Here is a 19,478-nt window from a genome sequence, read left to right as displayed (position 1 = left end):
AATCCAATCAAAAACGACTCAAAACTGGTTATATGTATTGAAAAAAAAAAAAATAATAATAATAAGCTGCCCAAGAAAAATGTATTGGCAAGTGAGTTGTCCGCAGAAGAGCGCATTTTGTAAACAAGTCCAATTGGGTAAAAAACTCCTCATATCTGGTTTTTAATGGTTTTAAGTGCACCTTCATTAGCCTGGTTGCCATTGCAAAAGTGCAATAAAAAGGGCCAAGCCAAGCAGCAACGCAGTGAGTATATAAACAACTGCCGGTGTTGGGCATTTATAAAATGCGCACTTGGATGCAGTGGGTGAGTGAGCGAGTGAGTGAGTGAGTTAAGGGCAATAGTGTTTTGTGCTGCTGATACAATTTTTATTGAAGCATATTTGTATTTATTGCATACCGTTTCCAATATTTTGTAAATATTTAATTTTTTTTCTTTTAGATTTTGTTGCTTTTTGGCCTTATATGTGCCATTGAACTAGCTCTGGCTGTGCCTATCGTTACGGCTGGTTTTGCATATCGTGGTTCCTACTATCCAACGCCAACTGGCTTGCCTTATTATCGGGATACTCCACCAGCGCCATCGCTATATCCAGCTAATCCTTATCCATTAGGTTATTCTTATGGCTATGGATTTGGTTCATTCACTCTAACGCCATTCATATTTTGATGAAAAAAAACAACAATTACAAATAAATGATGTGAATTAATTTTGCTTTGTGGAAAACATTGAATGAATTGTAGTGAAATTTTTACAGATGGATCTTGAGTTATATTAAGTGCCAAAAGTTTTCTTTTATGAAATTAAAGCAAATATTTAAATGTAGTATATTTATTAATAACTTTCATCAAAGACTTTTAACAAGAGTTTTTTCAGCTTCTACCCTCATCATCAGAGTCATATGACTTAATTCTTTACGTTTATTTACGAATACTATTGCACGTTTAGAGTAACACCAATTTTACCAAATACACACGGAATGAAGAAAGGGATCAGTTTGATCTTTGACGCAGAGAATGTCCAAGGAAAAAGAAGAAAAAAAATAAAAAATTTATCCTGGCGAGCCGTAGGTGTTACAACATAGCGGTCTTTAAATTACAGTAAAGTCGTGAATAATTCACTTATTTTCTCATAAAAAAAAAAATTATGTATTTTTCAAACTGTGGGGTGAAAAATTAGTTTTGGTCGTGAATGTGTTAATTCTCTAAAGCTACTCTTCCTAATGCATTTCTTAACCTTTCCAATAAAATTTTTTTTGATTGTCAAGCACTCATTTGCAGTGCAAAAAAGGGGCATTTTGCCTACTGTGCATAGGTTAGTAATGTTGTTGTTGTAGCGGAACAACAAATAGCACCTACCTAAATTACCTAGTTTATAAATCAGCCAAGGCTATGTGTTGAAAGAAAAGGGATTAGCTGAGTAGTTTTAAGGAGGGCAAGTGAAGATGTGGTTGTGGCCTTGTTGGGTGTCTTCAACAGCCGGAAGTAAGTATATTCGGTATATCGGAGACGACCTCTCGTTGATCTTCTAAACCTGAGGTGCCCGTCTAAACTAACTTACGCCTTCGTGGGTAATTTGAAGCAGCTAAAGCTTTTCGTCTTTGTTTGCTGGTGTTTGAACTTTATTGACGGCATTCACGGTAGCAGCCGAGTAGGATTGTTTGGTATGCATACAATTATGTTCCGCTGATGGGGAGCAATGAGGCTTCGCTAAGTAGGAAGTGTAAGTGGTAAGTTCTAACTTATCCTGATTTTCCTTAGTATCACCTTGCAGATCTATGCAACTTGCTGAGGAAAGCACGCCTAATGGCTGTAGTGCTTTCTATACTGCAAAGCCAACACCGGGCCTTTTTTCCATCGACCAAATTACATTTACCAACTACGTATACACACATATGTATGCATTTTTATACGCATACATATGTATGTACATATATGGGAACTTTCATTTCATTTCTTTTTCCAATGCATTGACGTGGTTGCGAAAAGTAAATAAATACGAGAGGTCCATGTGACCAGCCGGTTGACAGTGGTCACGTTTTTAGTTCAACCGCTGCAACACTTGACAAACACACACACACACGACGTTTGTAAGTTTGTGCCACTTCAGGACACAGCAAAAGTCATAGACTATTGACGCCTGCATACCAAAGAGTAAGTTAGTCAATTGAAAGCTATTCATAAAAACAAACAACAACAAAAATAAATAAATCAAATCAAGCGTTACGATTCTCAGTGAAGTGAGCTGTGGCGATGATGCGGGCGGGTTGTGTGTTTTCTTCCGCTAAATTACAACAATTCGGTCACATTGCAACCGCAAGAGGATATATGTACATACATATCAACAATTATTCCCATCACACCCGCTTATTCCACACAGCTGCGTGGTGTTGATACCCAGTAGGAAATGGTGGTGGTTTACCTGTGCATTAGATGTAGTCAAGGGTGGTTACCTCTGCATTTGTTGTAACTAACTTGTAACTAAGTACTTTTGGACATAAAATATCAATAGAAAAAACAAAATATTAAAAAAAATTTATTTTTTATTTTTTTTATTTTCATTTACTTTATTTATTTTATTACATTTCATATTTGTTTCCATATTCTGCTGTAGGTGGTCCCATATTCGAACTCCGTCAGACATAACTTCAATATGATAATATGAAATTTCGATCTTACTTTTATTTGTCCTCAATTTGAAATAGTATTTGCGAAGTGCAGGATATTTAAATAGGAACGCGTTTAAAGAAAACAATCTCCTTTATTACTTCTGCATTACTTGTCAACTAGTTTCAAGTTAGCTTTTTGTAGCTAACTACAAGTTATATATTTTATAGTAATCCCGCAAATAGCTAACTACAAGTGGGTTATTTTTTATCAATTGATAATTTTTTCTGCAGGGTATATTATACACATACATACATGTATACGTGCGCGTGTGTCGTTAGAGGTGCGTATTACGACTCCGCAGGACCTAAGTTCGATGCCTGGTCCGAGCAACATCTAAATTAGAAAAAGTTTTTTCTAACAGCGCTTACCCCCTCGGCAGGCAATGGCAAACCTCCGAGTGTATTTATGCCCTGAAAAAGATTATCATAAAATCAATAATTGGAGGAGAAGCTCGGCCAAACACATAGCATAAGTGTACACAAGCACCAAAATATTATTATGTTATGGATATTATTGCACTCTAATACATATGTATATAATCATAGGTAGCTGCATACAAACACACATATCCATGTATGTAGATTAGGGTGCCGCAACAAAAGAAAAATTCGCATTTTCCACCGGAATTATAAAATTTATTATATTAAAAAGCTTTCACTAATATACCTCGGAAAAATATTAAGATTTAGCTGTGCTGGACCGTTTGGAAAATACCTCCAATAATCTCATTATGTTGATTTCGTTGATAAAATTGGTAAACATTTTTATGCAGATCTTTTCAGCTAAAACCCTTTTATCGACTGAGTTGTTTTGTTGAAAAAAATATTTTTATTTACAAAAAAATCGATTTTTGGAGGAATTCTCAAATCGGTCCAGCTCACGTCATTTTTAATATTTTTGCGAAATATTTTGGTGAAGGTTTTAAAATATAATATTATTTATAATTCCGATTGTTAAAGAGCACGGATTTTTTTTTATGGAGAGTGATCCATCCTAATACATATACACGTATAAATTTCACAGACGTCGTTAACGTTTTCATACTCACCCCTTTGCTATTTGTTCCTTGTACTTCTTGTTTGATACATTGATCCATATGTGGTGTACGTTTTGTAAAGCTAAATTGTCGACAAGTGGGTTTTACGTATGGGGCGGGTGAGATGTGGGTGTTTCGATTTCGCTATTAATCTCTACACCTGACTACGCAGTGAGCGTAGATTTCTGTAGTAAAATATCTTCGTTCGCAGTAGCTGGCGGCAATACGACTTGTACAGTGTTCTAAGTTAAATGAAATCTTTGATCGATGTTTGATTAATCTCCATAACCAACTGGTACTTAGTACATTAGTAGAGTTGAGAGGAGGTTATTACTCCTATTTTGAAGTCGATTAAAAATAAAATTACGAAGTACAAATTAATATACATACATACACTCTCACCAGACAAACACCTTACCCCGCAGATATGTACCTCATGGTACTAACCGTGACCACCCCTGTGTGAGAGCAGTCCTAGTAGCGTTGGACCTGTCAAAGGTGTTTAAAACTGTTTGTCATTTCACGCTTTTAGAAGACATCGAGGTCTCCTCTCTTCCAAAGGGACTGATGTGGTCCCTAAAAGGATCTTGATCTTTCTCACTTCTTGACTGCAAGAAGCCTAACCCTCTCCCCAACGAAATGCACGGCAACCCTTTTTATCACTAGGGCGAAAGAGATCAGACTATAGCAGGGTATTCGCGTCGAGACGAAGTACTTAATCCGACAGTGAACAACCCGAAGAATCCTTGGGGTTACCATAGCCTGATCTCTTCCTGAGCGCACAGCACTGCCAACAAAGTAGAGGCGGAACAAAGTCCTCAGAGATAAATAAATGTTTTTTTTGCCGCATATAAAATCATTGGGCATCTTTGTGGCAGAGATGTAAAAGAATGCATTCTTTTGTGAATAATTATTAACTTGATTTATCGTAAAATGATTGCAGCCATTTTTTGAATTCTTTGACTAGAACTCCAAAAATGAAGTCACCATTCAGACTTCATTTTGTGACTTCGAATTCTTTTTTCATTCATTTTTTGGTTATTCATGTATTGCATTCATTGAATAAAAAGTCTCACTGAAGTCAATTGAAGTCATATGGAGTCATTTGAAGTCAATTTACCTGTGGTATACGAGACATGAGCGAATTGACGAAGTTTCACGAGAGCGATATAAGGTATTTGGAGGAGTATTTGCAATTGCTGCAACCAATCGCAGATGCTATCCCGTTTTTGCAAAAAGACATCGGGATGGTGTATGGCTTTCTGTTACCTACGCTGGCAACAATTAGAACAAAATATAGGAAAATGCAACTAACTCAGGCCATGCAATATCTTTAGCGAGTAGCGAATCTTTTGGAAGCAGACTTGGAAAAAAGGTTCCATAAATATTTTTCTTTGGAGGAGGTTAATGATGCCAATGTTGCCTCAGCGTTGTGCCCTGAGGTAAAACTGAGATAGGTTCGATCCCTAAATCCAGAATTCTCAAACGAAAAAGTGGCCGAGGTCAATGAGTTGGTGAAGAGCATTGTGGTGAGCGAATTCAATACAGATACGGAGCGAGTCGATAATAGTGAAGAAACAAATAGTCAATTTTTCGACTTTTCTTTTATAGGTAATGGCAATCTATTTTGTCATACATATGTACTTATAATTAAAATAATTGATAAACATTTTTAACATCTTTTTCAGATGAGTCTTCACAACAACTTGAACTATCGCAATCGTCTATTGAAGGCGAGTTTATAGCCTATATGGTTGATAAGTCTCCGAATATAACCATCTTACACCGCTATCCTACTATTAAAAGGGCGTACATTAAATACAACGCACCTCTGCCTACCTTAGCCCCCGTAGAGAGACTATTTTCGTTTGCCTCCTTACTTAATGCACCACGTCGAGGACGTCTATCAGATGACTCATTCGAAAAGCTGTTGCTTTTAAAAGTTAATAATTCACTATAAGTTTCCTTTGTTTATATTTTGTTAATAATGCATATTGTTTTATAATAAAGTTGTTATTATAGATCATTATAAGTAGTTTGTATAAATTTTGTTGCAAATAGTTAGTGACTTCACTCATAAAATGAAGTCAGTAAGTGACTTCTCTAAATGACTTCAAAGTCGTGACTTCAAAAAGACTTCAGACTTCATTTTTTAATTCTTTAGTCAAAAAGCTAGTCAATGAGTGCATTCGAAATTGGAGTCATTGAATTCGACTTCAACTGATTGCATTCGCATATGAATGCATTCTTTTACAACCCTGCTTTGTGGTCATAGAGGACGCTGTTGACGAAGCTTCAGACTTGCCTCAATTTAGCACTACAAACAGCATCATGCACGATGGAGCTTGAACATCGTTCTCATAGTGAGGGCCACTTGCTACCAGCAAGGGCGCATACTGTCATGCATAGCAACCAGGCTCGTCAGAATGCAACTCTATAAATTGCAGGATGATGTTCAAACCTACATACGTAGTCAACCACTGGACCCGACACTGTTTACACTGGCAATGAACGACATTCACAGGGAAACCATTGCCACTTTCACTGACTCCCGTCCCGTGAATGTCATCATCGGAGTTAAATTCGCCCAATTGAAGAGCAAGAGCTCATTGCTCTGACACATATACGGTCTGCGTAGCAGAGTAAGCTCTTATTTTTCCAGACTAGTTTCTTTGGCCTACCGTTACTTAAGATCGACAATGACGACCAAAGAAATATCCCCCTACATAGAATTGGATATGTCTTTGGTCGTATCCACAACAACAACAAAAACAAAATCTAATTTTCACTTGTGTAAAGATTATTAATTGTCCCACAGTGCATCTTATACCTAAGAATTGCTGAACACCATCTCAAACATACATCACATATGTATATATGTATGCTTTAATTAAAATATTTTCCAGTCAAAGGGAGTGTAGGCGACATTGTAACTTTATCACCAAATTATGCGAGTTAATTTTAAATCGAATTTAACGCAGCGCAGCGTGCTTCGATTTTACCGAAATATGCTACTTGGGAATTTTTGCTTGGGAATAAGTGTTCTTTCTGTGGTATTAGTCCCGCATTTACTGTCATGTGCTTGACAAATAAGGCAATCGGATAACGGTTTAGACACTCATTCCCACGACAGCCGGTTCTACGTACCAGAATGACTCGGGTTTTACCCAAGAGCTGTGGTTTCGGCGATATAAAACTGTTTAGGTCGGCGAAATATTTTAAACGTTGTTCGTCTATGGAGCTACATCGGCTTCGCACTCTTCTGCTCAGGACTGGCATCGAGTCAAACCTTGTGCCGGGAACCTACACCTGCTGCGTGTGTCAGAGACGACAACATCCTAACTCTACCTCAGTCGGGTGGAGTCACTTCCGAGCCTGCTTAGGCCGAAGGAATGGACCACGTCATACGTGGCCCCCTGCTGCTTAAACAAACCTGCCTCCATGCAATGCACACTCAGCAAATGGCGAGCAGGCAACACCCATGCAAATATGTAAGTCTCCCTAGGCAAACGATGATTTTAAAATCTAACCGTAACTGACTACAGAGTAAGACCGAGGATATAACTGTCTTTATGGGCCGGTATGGAATAGCTGCGGTCCAAGAGGCGAAGCTGCATTTGATTGCTCTCTTCCGGTATCCCTTTATCTATTTATTTATGTACATAACAACAAGCAGTGATCCCTGCAGTTTAATGGCATTCAGTTAATGTCCTGTCAATTACCTTTGATTCATACAAAGACACATACATACTTACTACTTATATCAGCATAATAGCAAAACAACGCCGGATCTTTGATCTTTCTTACGTAGTAACGGAGTGTATTTTGAAAAATTTCAGATATCTTGCTGTTTTTGAGTTCATCACCTTTTAATGACCAGCAGCAAGCGTCCGCTCATTCACTAACTCATTCGCTGGCGCTGGGGTCAAGCGTATTTGACTTACCTAGTATTATGATGCATGTACTCTACACATAACGAACAAACGAACGAACGCACGCACGTCTACTTTTGTGTGCATCGTCGCGCTTTCAACGCAGGATTGAGTTTCAGTTTCAGTTTCAATTTCATTTTCAGTTTAAAGAAAGCATTGTTCTATGCACTTTGATTTCGTGCGCTTTAACGTGGTCGTATTATTGTTACACGTACATACATATGTATGTAGCTCAGCCAACATTCGAGGATGTATTTAGCTTGTAGCAACGGTAATGTGTGTTGCTACAGCCATGTGATGTGATGAACTCGATTGACGTTCAATGAATGCATCCATTGTTATGAAGTGACTGCCACAGGAGCTGCAGCAAATGTTGCATATGATGTTTACGAGTAGAAAGTTCAGTTCGTGAACTTTTGTATGTAAATATGTAGGTATATACATTAGAGTGGTCCAAAATGCATGTAAAAGAGTAAAGTCGGAATTTTTATGCTATCACCCCCTAGGATTGTTCTATATCGAAAAGAGTATACCTTTATTTTCTTCTTGAAATCAAAAAATATTTAGAGGTCGCTCAAAGCGCTCAAAGTTATCCGTGTGTTTTATTTTGGAAAAAAGAACTATTCGTGGAAATGGTATGGAATTCTTGAAAATCAATATTCTTCGATCGGAAGACTCTGTTTCTTTTCAACAGATTCCGGATCATAAAACCAAATTTTTTTTTTAATTTTTTCCTAGTAACTATATTTTGTAGGACCGCGAAACCCCTAGAAAATGCCAGAGAATGCAATGGGGGGATAAAGAAAAAATCTTCATTATTAAAAAATGGTTAAATAAATAATTGGATAATGTTACTGGAAGTCTCCTGAAGATAACCAGAGTTTTCCGATTGAAAAATATTGATTTTCAAGAATTCCATACCATTTCCATGAAAATTGGTTTTTTTCCCATAAAAAATACATAGAAAAGTTTGAGCGCTTTGAGCGACCTCTAAATATTTATCGATTTCAAAAAAAAAAAATAGAACATTCCTAGGGGGTGAGAGCATTAAAATTCCGACTTTACTTATTTTGGACCACCTTAATATTCATACATTCATATGTGTGTGAGTGAGTACTTTGCTAGCGGTCAAAATAAAAATGTCCGGTTCAAAGGCTTATTCTTCCAATGAAAGATGTGTGGCTAAACTGTTCGCGAAATGAAAGACTTATTTATGTAGTGTGAGTGGTTGATTCACCTTTTAATTGTTGCTAAGCTTTATTGACCGCAGGTCTAATGAACTGTTATCATCGAGGTTAAAAAAAGAGAATTGGTTGCGGATTTAATTTTTATGTTTAAAATATACAAACATACATACATACATATATGTTCAGCTCAAAAGTTGACGGCGAAGAAAGACGCCCGTAAACATATGGCGTTTTATTTTCTACCGAAAAATGTTTCCTTCTCAGGTGAAAAGAAAACGCCATTATTTGCGCGGTCAACTATGTTTGCGGGTGTAACAGTATGTAAATTCCCCAAAGAGTATTTAGGGAATGATGCTGATGTGACCAAGTCCTTGACCAAGTATAAATCTATGTTTACGCGTCGTTCTTTGCACATACATATGTACATATGAGTTTCCATAATTTTTGTTCTGAGTCAATGGATCTATGCTTCTGCTAGTTTTGCGTCGTAACCGCCCATCGCAGAGGAGATCTTCCGTCATGTTACGCAGGCGTATTAGTTTTGCAGGGATCCCACCTTCAGACATCGCTGCGTATTGGCAACTTCTTATCGGAATTATTTCTTCTGTCACGGGTGGGACAAAAAAAAAAGAACCCGCTTTGTGGAACAGATATATTTTATGGAAAATCTGCGAATTTATTTCACTTTTCTGTGTGCACTTGATGTCTTATAATAAAACAAAGAACCACGAATACAAGCAAAGCAAAAATTACAACAAAAATTATTGCTTTATTTAAAAAAATCCGAAATTCCTCTGTCATTATTTTAATTTGAACTGTGCCATTCTTATTTCCCGAAGACTTTCCTTTATCGGGGAAGCTGAGTAAAAATGCTGGAAATTCGAAACAAATTAAAAAGAAGTAAACAAAGCATTGGGCAAGGAAGGCTTAAAGTTTCCAAAGATTCAAAACAAGGGCTCTTAGAAGATCTGTTTTTTTCTATAATTTGCAATATTGGTTCCCTATTATGTTTCATGCCCCATCCTAGTTGATCAGCCTCCGTCTGTTATCGGATGTTTCGTCGTCGAGGATAAATTTTCTTATATTTAAACCGTAAGTGCTCTCTAAACAGGATATATAGGTAACACACAAAGCAAACACTAATTACTCTGCTTTGAATATCCCACTGATATTTATCTTGAAACTGTTGGAAGAAAGTAGGCACATTCTTTTGTTTATAAATTAGTATTCAAAGACATACACACATATCTGAGTTCATATGTACATGAGTAAGTATGCACGTACATACATATTTACAAGTATACGAATTTATGTTTAGTCCTTGTTTTTCTTCTCCAATGGAGAGCTGTTGTTTACCTTATTATTTTTGCTATTTATGGCTTCCTACGATTTATAATAACAACTAAGTTATTTTTGTTTTTGCCAAGAAGGCCGGCCGCCCGCTATATGACGCAAATATTGTCCGGTAATTAAAAATTCTAATGAGCATTTAAGAACCATTGCCGTTGTTCACTAATCAATAACATAATGTGGGCAGAGCAACGGATAATGAATATAGTATAAGAAATAACAATAACATTTCTGAAAATGCGTTTCTTCTTATAAGGGATAAAATAAGTTTACGAATTTAATATTCGCCTTACTAAAGTGCTGGATATTTTAAATGTTGGAAAAAATTTGAAATATGCGAGAGCATTTCTCACATAAAATCGTTGGAATAACTAACTTTTCTGCTTGTTAAAACAAAAAATTTAATGTGGACGATTTGAAGAAATGCTATGTTGTATTCATAGAAATGCACAAAGGTATAAAAAAGATTTGCTTAATTAAAAATTAACATTAGATACCAAATAGTAGTTCCAATTGTGCTGAAGTACTACCATCGTGCCAAAGTCCGAGATAATGCAGTCGACATGTCGTCGTCTGAAATCTAAAGATTCACTTGTAAGCAAAACTCAAATTTAAATTTTAATTTAAAATTTAAAAGAGCATTGAGAGTAGCTACTGTATTCAGAGCTGAGTATTTATTGTCAAATCACCAAGGCTAATTTCAGTCACCAGGTCTTGTCTAACTAACTGGTGCTGTTGTTGCACCTTAGACAGCCCGGCATGTTTCTTCAATCTGTCCGTGTCAAGATAGAAGTTTTGATAAGGTCTGGAAGACCGAATTTAGTTCTTATATTCCTTCCTATTGATATTCTTTGTGTTTATTCCGCTAAACTGGAAAAAATTTAAAAAAGTTTAGTGGGAAGCTAAGGAGGAACGAGTTGATACAAAGGTATGTGAGATTTACAGGAGGTAAAAGTTACCTTTCGTTACGAGTTTATTTATTCACTGGGCGAACCTTGCGGTTCAAACTCTAGGAGACGTAGACTGCTTTGCAATGAACTGTCTTAGAAACAGGGGACGGTTAGACATGCTCAGCCAGTAGCTACCAGAAAAGTTCTATCACTGCATGAATTTATGCACGGCCCGTTGCTTAGTGCAGAAATTACTCTGAGGACTGAAGTTTAGATTAAGTGAAGGGCCAGGCTCATTCCTGCATGATCCCGCTAACAAACATCATGCTACCGAAATTATATTCTACCAGCCTATCTACCATTCTACCAGCCCTTCAAGGTCGGAACTCCTGAAAAGGACTGCTGGGTAGTGATAATATGTATGTATGATTGACAAAGAGTATACCGAAAGATCAAAGTTGGACGACGGGAGTACGGGCCAGGCATACTTGGACCTAGATTCCAGAAAAGTCTACCAATGGGCACATACCCAACCATATACTAGGCTGAAGTTTTCGCAATCGAAATATGTGTTCGCGAATATGTTCGTAGAAGGACAAATGTTGCCAGAATCATATTATGTGGGCTGTGTCAGACAGCAGTTATACGGGTGATAAACTGGCTCGCATTTTCCTTTTTCAAATGCGCATAAGTAGCCAAACAAATGCACGAAAATTTTGGGAATTAACTCGGATCAGGGGATTTTTCGATGACAACACTGGTAAAAACGGCCAGCTGTTGTCTTTTGTACAAGTTAGCAATTAAAGCAAGCCAGTGTGGCGTCCACGGTAGCCGAGTGCTGAGAGTTGTATGCTACAAGTCTGTAGGTGCCAGGTTCGATCCTTGGTTGGAGCGATCTGCGGCACTTCTAAAGAATACAGTGCATAGGTAGTCAGGAGCTGGGAAGATTCTCAAATCGCAGCCCACTGGCGGACGCCATAAGGAATGAGGAATTCCGAAAGAAACAGATATTTTCAGGTCGCAGCGCGATTATATCTGACATGATAAAAAAAAAAAAAATAGATTTATCATACTACCCTTCTACCTTGGAATTTTAACTGAAGTTTGCATAACAGAATAAAATATAATATTATAAATAAGTGTATGTAGGTACTTAAATATGTGCACGAATGTGTGAAAATACCCTGCAGGGAAAGCTACCAGTTGTGAGCCAGAATGCTACCAGTTTGCGTTTCAGCCCAACTAGTTCACGTTGTATCCTTTTTCAATGTTAGCGACTGGTATTTTTAACATGGCGGTGTCATAGGAGATGTCAATTGTCGGCTCCTGCATCAGCACGCTTCCAGTAGAAATACTCGTAGCACCACACTAGTTGATGGGATGGACTGCCTATTCATCCACCGTGAAAAGCATATAAGTACAATTTTTATTTTATATTTAAATTGAAATAATTTACTAACTTTACTTTAATAACCTCCAAGCGCACTCGAACTTGAAATCTCAGAACCAGAATCGGTAGTCTTCACTCGACGATTAATCGCATTTTAGTTTTGGTTGTGGCTATTCAAAGACAGATGTCGCTAATTGCATAAGTTTGTCGAAATCGCCGAAATGGAAGGCCGTCGCTTTAGCTAGTTAATGAACTAGTAGATATTTATACTGTCTGGTTTGGCATTTCACTGCCGAGAACTGGTACAATTATAGCCCATGACGAACCGGTATGGCTTCCCCATTTAATACCACTTTTCAAACTAGAATTTCTACTAACTAGTTCACTTTTTTTCCACGAGGAACTGGTATAATTATGGTTCATAACAAACTGGTATGACTTTTATCCTTAAATACTGGTTCAGCTTTTCACTGCAGGGTAAATGTTCACGTTTATCATTACTCTTACCGAGCTCTTAAGTCCAACCATATAGAAAATCTTGACAATCCACTCGCGCCATAACTGCAAATCAACATTCAAATTAACTTTAATTCAGCATTCCAACGTTCGAAGAAGATGTATGTATGTTTGTGTTTATCATATGCAGCCTGCACACAGACGTCGCTATCCTGGTCTTCTCCCTTAACAACTATACAAACACTGGGATGACAAGAATGTCTAGCACTTGCAAAACCATTCTAGAACGTGACAACAAGTGAAGCTTTATTCAATGCGGCATAACCTTGTACGACTGTCCTTGGCATTGCTGGCTAGTTAATGCTTTTACTGCTATTGCTACATACATACATATGTACATATGTAGTTCCTGCTGCTGCTGCTGCTGCAGTCATTGCTTGGAGCGCTGCGTCTAGCCAGAACAGAAGAATGATGGCTTATATAAAAGTGCGAACGCATTGCCGTTGGTTATAGCAGTGCACTTGTCGCAGCTTGAGTAAGAACTATTTTCGAAGAGACGGATAACACTATAACGATAACTAAGCTAACATGCAGAAATTGGTAAGACAAAATGTAATTAACTTAATACGAGTAAAGAAACAAAACTACTGCGACATGTATCGCGTGTTGCAGTCAACCTGTTTTTTTAATCGTTCTTATTCATCTCAGAAATTGTCTCTTTTCAGTTGATCTTCGCTTGCCTGTTGGGCACCGTTGCCTGGGCTGCTGAAATCTACTACACGCCCGCCAGCAGCGCCGCAGCAGCTTACTATGCACCACTGCCCATTGCAGTGCCCGCAGCACGCAGTGCCGCCATTCTACCTTTGGCCTATTCGCGCTATCAGGCTGCTGTGCCATTGCCGGCTGTGGAGACCTACAACAGCGTGCAGACACCGGACTCATTCCAGCAGCAATATCGCTCCGACTACAAACCGGTCACCTATGAGTTTATACACTAGCTTACTTAGTAGGCGGAGAAGGCACGAACATTTCAAAGGATTTCGAATAATTTTGTATGAAATAAAGTGAAATAAAAGTAAAAAATCAGCATTTTTTTGTTTTCTTTTCATTCTTTTTTTCTTATTGCAGCGCTTTGTTTAATAGGCGTTTAAGTTAATTAAATTTGTTTTTTAATTTATATATTTTTTCTGCTGCTGCCCATTCAGTCCGTGAGACTCCTGCGGCTTGGTGGCTCAGTGTAAGCCATGGTTGAGTATGGCGCCACGCAGCAAGGGTGTTACAATTTGGTGTGTGGTCACCAATGGTTCTACGATATGCACTGCGGCAGGCAGCGCGGCAACGTGCTGCTCACGGTAGGTGGTTAGTATGGGCGCCGAGTGCAGGTAACCAGGACGCGCAAATGCCATGGCAAAGAAGCAAAACAAAATGAGCTGAAATGTCAAGTGTTAACAAATATTTATATGTACTCTACATTTTAGTCTAGAAGTAGCCGCAAGTTACTTACAAACTTAATCATCTTCCGTATTTGTGAGCTGTTGTTAAAAATATGATTCAAACTGTAAAGTTGTCGACTGTTTGATTCTAAAACGGTTGTTCTCAGCGCTTATATACCGCAGCATTTCAAATGTTTGCATCAATGCTGTCTATGTATGTGTGCGCTGCACTTTTGTGTCTTCCTACTACTCTTCGAGTCTACTTTGAAATTCTAGAACTCTTTTGGTTAGTTTTTGAAGTTGAGCCGCTGTCAGTTTTTGGTCAAATGTTGCAACATCAAAAGGAGTATCATGTTTTGTGCCACTTATTCGCATGTGAGTCGTTAGTTTTTACATTTAGCTACATAAATATGCCTTTCAAGTTACAGTCATTAGCTTTTGCATGCAACAACGTCAGTGCGTGTGCTTGTACTCCAACATATGGTTTTGCTTCCGAAGAATATGCGACGTTGACTTTGGTAAAGTTTAAGGGCAGCTATTGTTTTAACGCGGCACTCGTTAAATACGCTGTGTGCTTATTTCCTAAAGAGTTTACAAAGTTTGTAGATAGTCTACGCATTAATGCATATCACTTTAAAACTTCATTCAATTTAAAAACAGATGGAACTCTTGATTTGAAGTAATAGCAACAAGTTGTAGACCCAGATATGCTCATTGATTGTACCACTGATTACATATGTATATCTCTGTAATGCTCTATTTACTACATATTTTATCTGGTAACTAGTAAATGCCCGGGGTGCTTCGCCGTGCCTTCAAAATACTTTTGTGCTGTTACTGCTTCACACTGCATCCTAGAAATGTTGGAGTAATTTTACTTTGAAAGTATTTATAAAATATGCACTCGAGTCATAAGGTTATAGATTGAATTTCCAGTAGAAAGTTGATATTTCACCTATTTTCTAAATACCTTTAAAACTATATTAACTAACACCAAAATTCATTAAAAATAAGGCAGACTTCAAATATTTTATAAATCCAAAACTTGGTGGAAAATCTCACTTTGTAAAGCTCTTTAAATCTGAATATTTTATATTTCACGACTAAGTCCTTAAGAGTTTTGGATGTACCATGCATTTAGAGGGAGTAGAAGGCGGCTTTTGGATAGTTGGCAACCTTCCAAAAAGATAGTCTTGTGGAACTTTATCAAACACTTTTTTCTTAGTACCAGTCTTGTAAATTTTCATTATGAATCAAAGATTTCTCAAATACCCTTCCTTAAACAACCATATTACAATACTTATGCAGTTTGAATTAAACTTTTTAAATAAGTGGCAACCCGCCTCAAAAATGTTTTCAACTGTATACTTTCTCTTCAGCTGTAGGCCTTCTTAAACCCCTTAAATATAATTTTTCAAACAGGTGGAAACCCTCCTCAACAATGTTTTTGGCTGTAGGAATTCGTAAGCCTCGATAGTTTGATACCCATATTATAGTATATAATTTATCTTATAAATATAAATAAATTAAAATTTTCGAACAGGTGGCAACCCCACTCAAAAATAATTCCAAGCCTTTTCAAACTGGTTTCTTTTCGCATACATATTGTAATATTTACTTTTGGGGTATTCACAACGGTGTCGTAAGTGTCGTATTGTTGTATGTCGTAAACCTTAAACGCCTAACAAATATATAAAGGGTATTCGCAAAGTACCAACAAAATCATGTTATGAATTTTGGCAGTGTTAAAAAATAGTTGGTTGTGGTTTCAAGTTCTCTAAATATTTATTTAAGGTTTTAAAGTTTACGACATACATACAAAAATACGATACTTACGACACCGTTGGGATTCCCTCATTTATCTTATTATTTTATATATTTATACTGAAATTTTCAAACTGCTGGCAACTCTCAACATTTTTTTCTAATTCTTAAATAATTCGGGTATTATAGCGAACAAATCAAAAGAAAGTTATTCTAATCAGTCCAGTTTTTACCAATTCTGCCAATTGATTTAACCTATTGCCATAAAATGTATATAGCAACCTAGGAAATGCGAGCACCTCAGGCGCGAGAAGCGGCTACCAAATAGTGTGGAGCCTAGGATCACAAGAGAATGAAGTAGAGCTTTTATGGAATCACTCCGATGTATCCGGTACACGCTAGTCTGAAGCCTCTGACCACAGTGTCTGGTTTAGAGCAAGCGGATGGCTAAATGGATCTCGCCTAAGACCAACTTATAGAGCTGCCAAGTTAGTAGATAGATAGATAATAAAAAGAGGTATACACTGTGTATTTCATATTGATTGTGCAATCTCAACGCCTCGTTTAATCTTCAAACCCCAGAAAGTTTTAGAATAGCTTCTGGAGATAGAGAGCATTACTCGGCGTCTCGAAACTGGTTTACACTCAAGGAGCAGGTGCAGGGGTGTCCCCCTAGCCGAAACACAAAATCGATAGAGATCATTTGACAAGGTTTGTAATTTATGGAAACGTTCTATTGGCCCACAGCGACCCATTAAGATGAACTTTTCAAGTATGCGTAAAAATGAGAAAAAATTCTTTGTTGGATTTGTGGTGCTATGGAACTTCCGTCACCAAGTACTGTCGTTGGCAACGGTAGACTCGCCACATGGAATTGTGAGTCTATTGCCCCGTACATCGACATCTGCATCTGCTCTTTCTTTCATTCCTGAACCGTCCATGTATAAATTGACGTATCTGCGATCAAGGACAGGGAGTCCATTTGTCCAATCCTCTGCCAAATCATCATCATGTGTCGAAACAGCTCTTTGCCGGCGGCTTTGAAAAACTCTGCCGCCATTCTGTTGTCTCCAGGAGCCTTTTTTCTTGAACGGATGATTCAAAGTTTTTGAAAGTGTGTTGCTATTCTATGTGTATGTATTTAGGTGATTGCTAAATACATTTTCTATATATTGTTTAAATATGTAGTCATGTATTGATTAAGAGGAGTCAGGCTTGGCTTGGTAGTATTTTTTTTTTTAAATACATGTCTAGCGATAATTAAAAGGCCGGAAGGCAACCATGGTAGAGTGATCAAAACATAAATGTAAGCGACCGCATGTACCAAAGTACACATACATATATGTATGTACATATGTACAATAGGGTGCCTCATAAAAAAATACAAGTGTGCCAACGGAATTATACAATTATGCTTAAATACTTCTGATCATATATATCGGCAAATTATTAAGATTTACGCAAGCTGCTCCGATTTGAAATACCGCAAAAAAATCATTATTTTGTTAAAATTTAATATTGAATCACTTTTAATGCTGATATTTTAAGTTAAAACTCTCATATGATTTATTCAAAAAAATATGTATTTTTATAAAAAAAAAAACAAAATTTTTGGTGGTTTATATTTTCAAAGCGCTCCAGCTCACACAAATCTTAATATTTTCCAAAGAATTCCCATGGAAAACCGTCATCTTCAGTTATTTTGTATTGAGAATGATGCCTCCTAATATATGCACATTAGGGTGGTCCTGAAATTCAGGAAGCAAATTTTTTCATGAGATTCCCTAAGCCTCAACCCCTACGTCGATGCTACTATTGCCGAAGATACCACATATCAATTTTGGTAGCGATTGGGAACGGTTAAGTCGTGTCGCACAGGGGGCAAATTTCAGATTCCTTCAGGAGACTCAAAAAATTGATATGATTTTTTTTTATATAATACCCAAAATCGATATAACCATAGTCGATCATATCACATATGTATAAATTTTTGTCCCGATTTAATTCGGTTAAGGCGTGTCGCACAGCGGTCGAAGTTTAGATTAGCCTATGAAGACGTCTTAAACGACTTCAATCGGGACCAACATTTATATTTGATATCTGTGACCCAGGTATTACCGATTGAAAGAGTGAGACGGTAAAATATCGTTAATTTGATTTTTAAGGACCATCCTAATGTACATATGTAAAAATGTATTTAATAATAACTAGATAGCTGCAAGCATCATTCTTTTGACTGGCAGAATTTTAATTATTGGTAAAAAAATTACGTTTGGATAAGAATATTAGCTGTCAGAAATTCACAAAATAAAATTTTACTATTTTCGAAGAACTGATAATCCTCAACTGGGTATAAAAGATGTAGAACCCTGAATGTTTGCATGACACTTACGCATATGTTGAGCTTAGGAACTTCGCAACACAAAGGTGGTAAAATGAAAAATCACAATGGTAAACAGCAGGCAAATGGAAATTTTAATTTAGATGCATTATTAATCTAAAATTTAGTTGCAGTGTTGCTTTTAACGTTGCATAATATCATCTTAGCTGCCAGCCGGACAATTGTTTGTAAGACGCCAGTTCAACTTTTTTACCCATTTACGCTGACACCAACTGCTGCACCAGCGCCAGCAGCGCACTCCCCCGCTTTAAGCAGCGGCCGTCAACTTGACAATCCAGTAGATGAATATGACAATATAACGGTAATTTTGGAACACGTACACACCATATGGCCCATGAATGAGACAGTGATTGTTCTCTGGACAACAACAGAAGTTGATTGGAAGTACTTGCCTACAAATATTTTCGACGATATTAACCAGCAATTAAAATATTATTATGTTAAGCTTCAACGTAAAGGCTATTCACTATATAAAGTTGTAAAGAAAGCTTTGTTGCGTGGCAAGCCAGTGCAAAGCAGCTATAATGCGGTATTGAAGCCAAGTGGAAATTTTTCTATTGATTTTGGTTTTAATTTCAATTTAGCGGCAAGTGGAAATTTTAATTTCCTTTAAGTATTTTTACAGCATTGTTTGTGGTTCTGAAAAGAAGAGCAATAAACTAAATAAAGGGTTTTGTGGGCTCAGAAAGGCGCATTTTTCTTTTTGCAAATAACTTGTGGTTTATTACTTTGGGTAATTTAAAATTTTCTAGTTGGGTAGGCGTTAGCCAAATATACATACATATGCACATGTGTACGATCAACTAAAGCTTTAGCATATATTTAGGCTATTGACGTTTTGATGCTTTGCTACGCAGTGATTGTGTTATTGTTTTAGGCGGAATATTTAATGTGCATAAATTACTTAGCTTTATTACAGAATACGCTGAAATTTTGGTCTTTTAACTATGTAATAACTTATTGCCACAATC

General features: G+C 37.1%; 2 protein-coding genes across 3 annotated transcripts; one reads left to right on the top strand and one right to left on the bottom strand.

The window, feature by feature from the left end:
- The first annotated feature begins 13,354 nt into the window (after positions 1-13,354).
- LOC118747450 lies at positions 13,355-13,998 on the top strand. Of its 2 annotated transcripts, none has more exons than XM_036481498.1 (2): positions 13,355-13,521; positions 13,635-13,998. In XM_036481498.1, the coding sequence occupies exons 1-2, from the start codon at positions 13,498-13,500 to the stop codon at positions 13,905-13,907; spliced, it is 297 nt and encodes a 98-aa protein (XP_036337391.1). In that variant the 5' UTR covers positions 13,355-13,497; the 3' UTR covers positions 13,908-13,998. The 2 variants fall into 2 exon arrangements, with proteins under 2 accessions (XP_036337391.1, XP_036337392.1); XM_036481499.1 differs by having other exon boundaries at positions 13,383-13,509.
- Positions 13,812-14,512, bottom strand: LOC118747451. Its single transcript, XM_036481500.1, has 2 exons — positions 14,414-14,512; positions 13,812-14,339 (listed from the first exon to the last, which is right to left on the bottom strand). The coding sequence occupies exons 1-2, from the start codon at positions 14,423-14,425 to the stop codon at positions 14,142-14,144; spliced, it is 210 nt and encodes a 69-aa protein (XP_036337393.1). The 5' UTR covers positions 14,426-14,512; the 3' UTR covers positions 13,812-14,141.
- Between the last annotated feature and the right edge of the window lie 4,966 nt (positions 14,513-19,478).

This window comes from Rhagoletis pomonella, unplaced genomic scaffold (genome assembly GCF_013731165.1).
Source record: "Rhagoletis pomonella isolate Grant_MI unplaced genomic scaffold, Rhpom_1.0 Rhpom_scaffold_00012, whole genome shotgun sequence".
NCBI lineage: Eukaryota > Metazoa > Arthropoda > Insecta > Diptera > Tephritidae > Rhagoletis > Rhagoletis pomonella.
Note: the sequence above shows the minus strand (reverse complement) of the source record. Positions and strands in the feature narration are given on the sequence as shown.

What these genes read in the sequence shown, in the direction of transcription:
- LOC118747450 (XM_036481498.1), top strand. Translation starts at nt 13,498, where the DNA reads ATGCAGAAATTGGTAAGACAAAAT. An exon ending in AGAAATTGGTAAGACAAAAT is followed by an intron (nt 13,522 to 13,634) that starts GTAATTAACTTA and finishes GTCTCTTTTCAG; the next exon opens with TTGATCTTCGCTTGCCTGTT.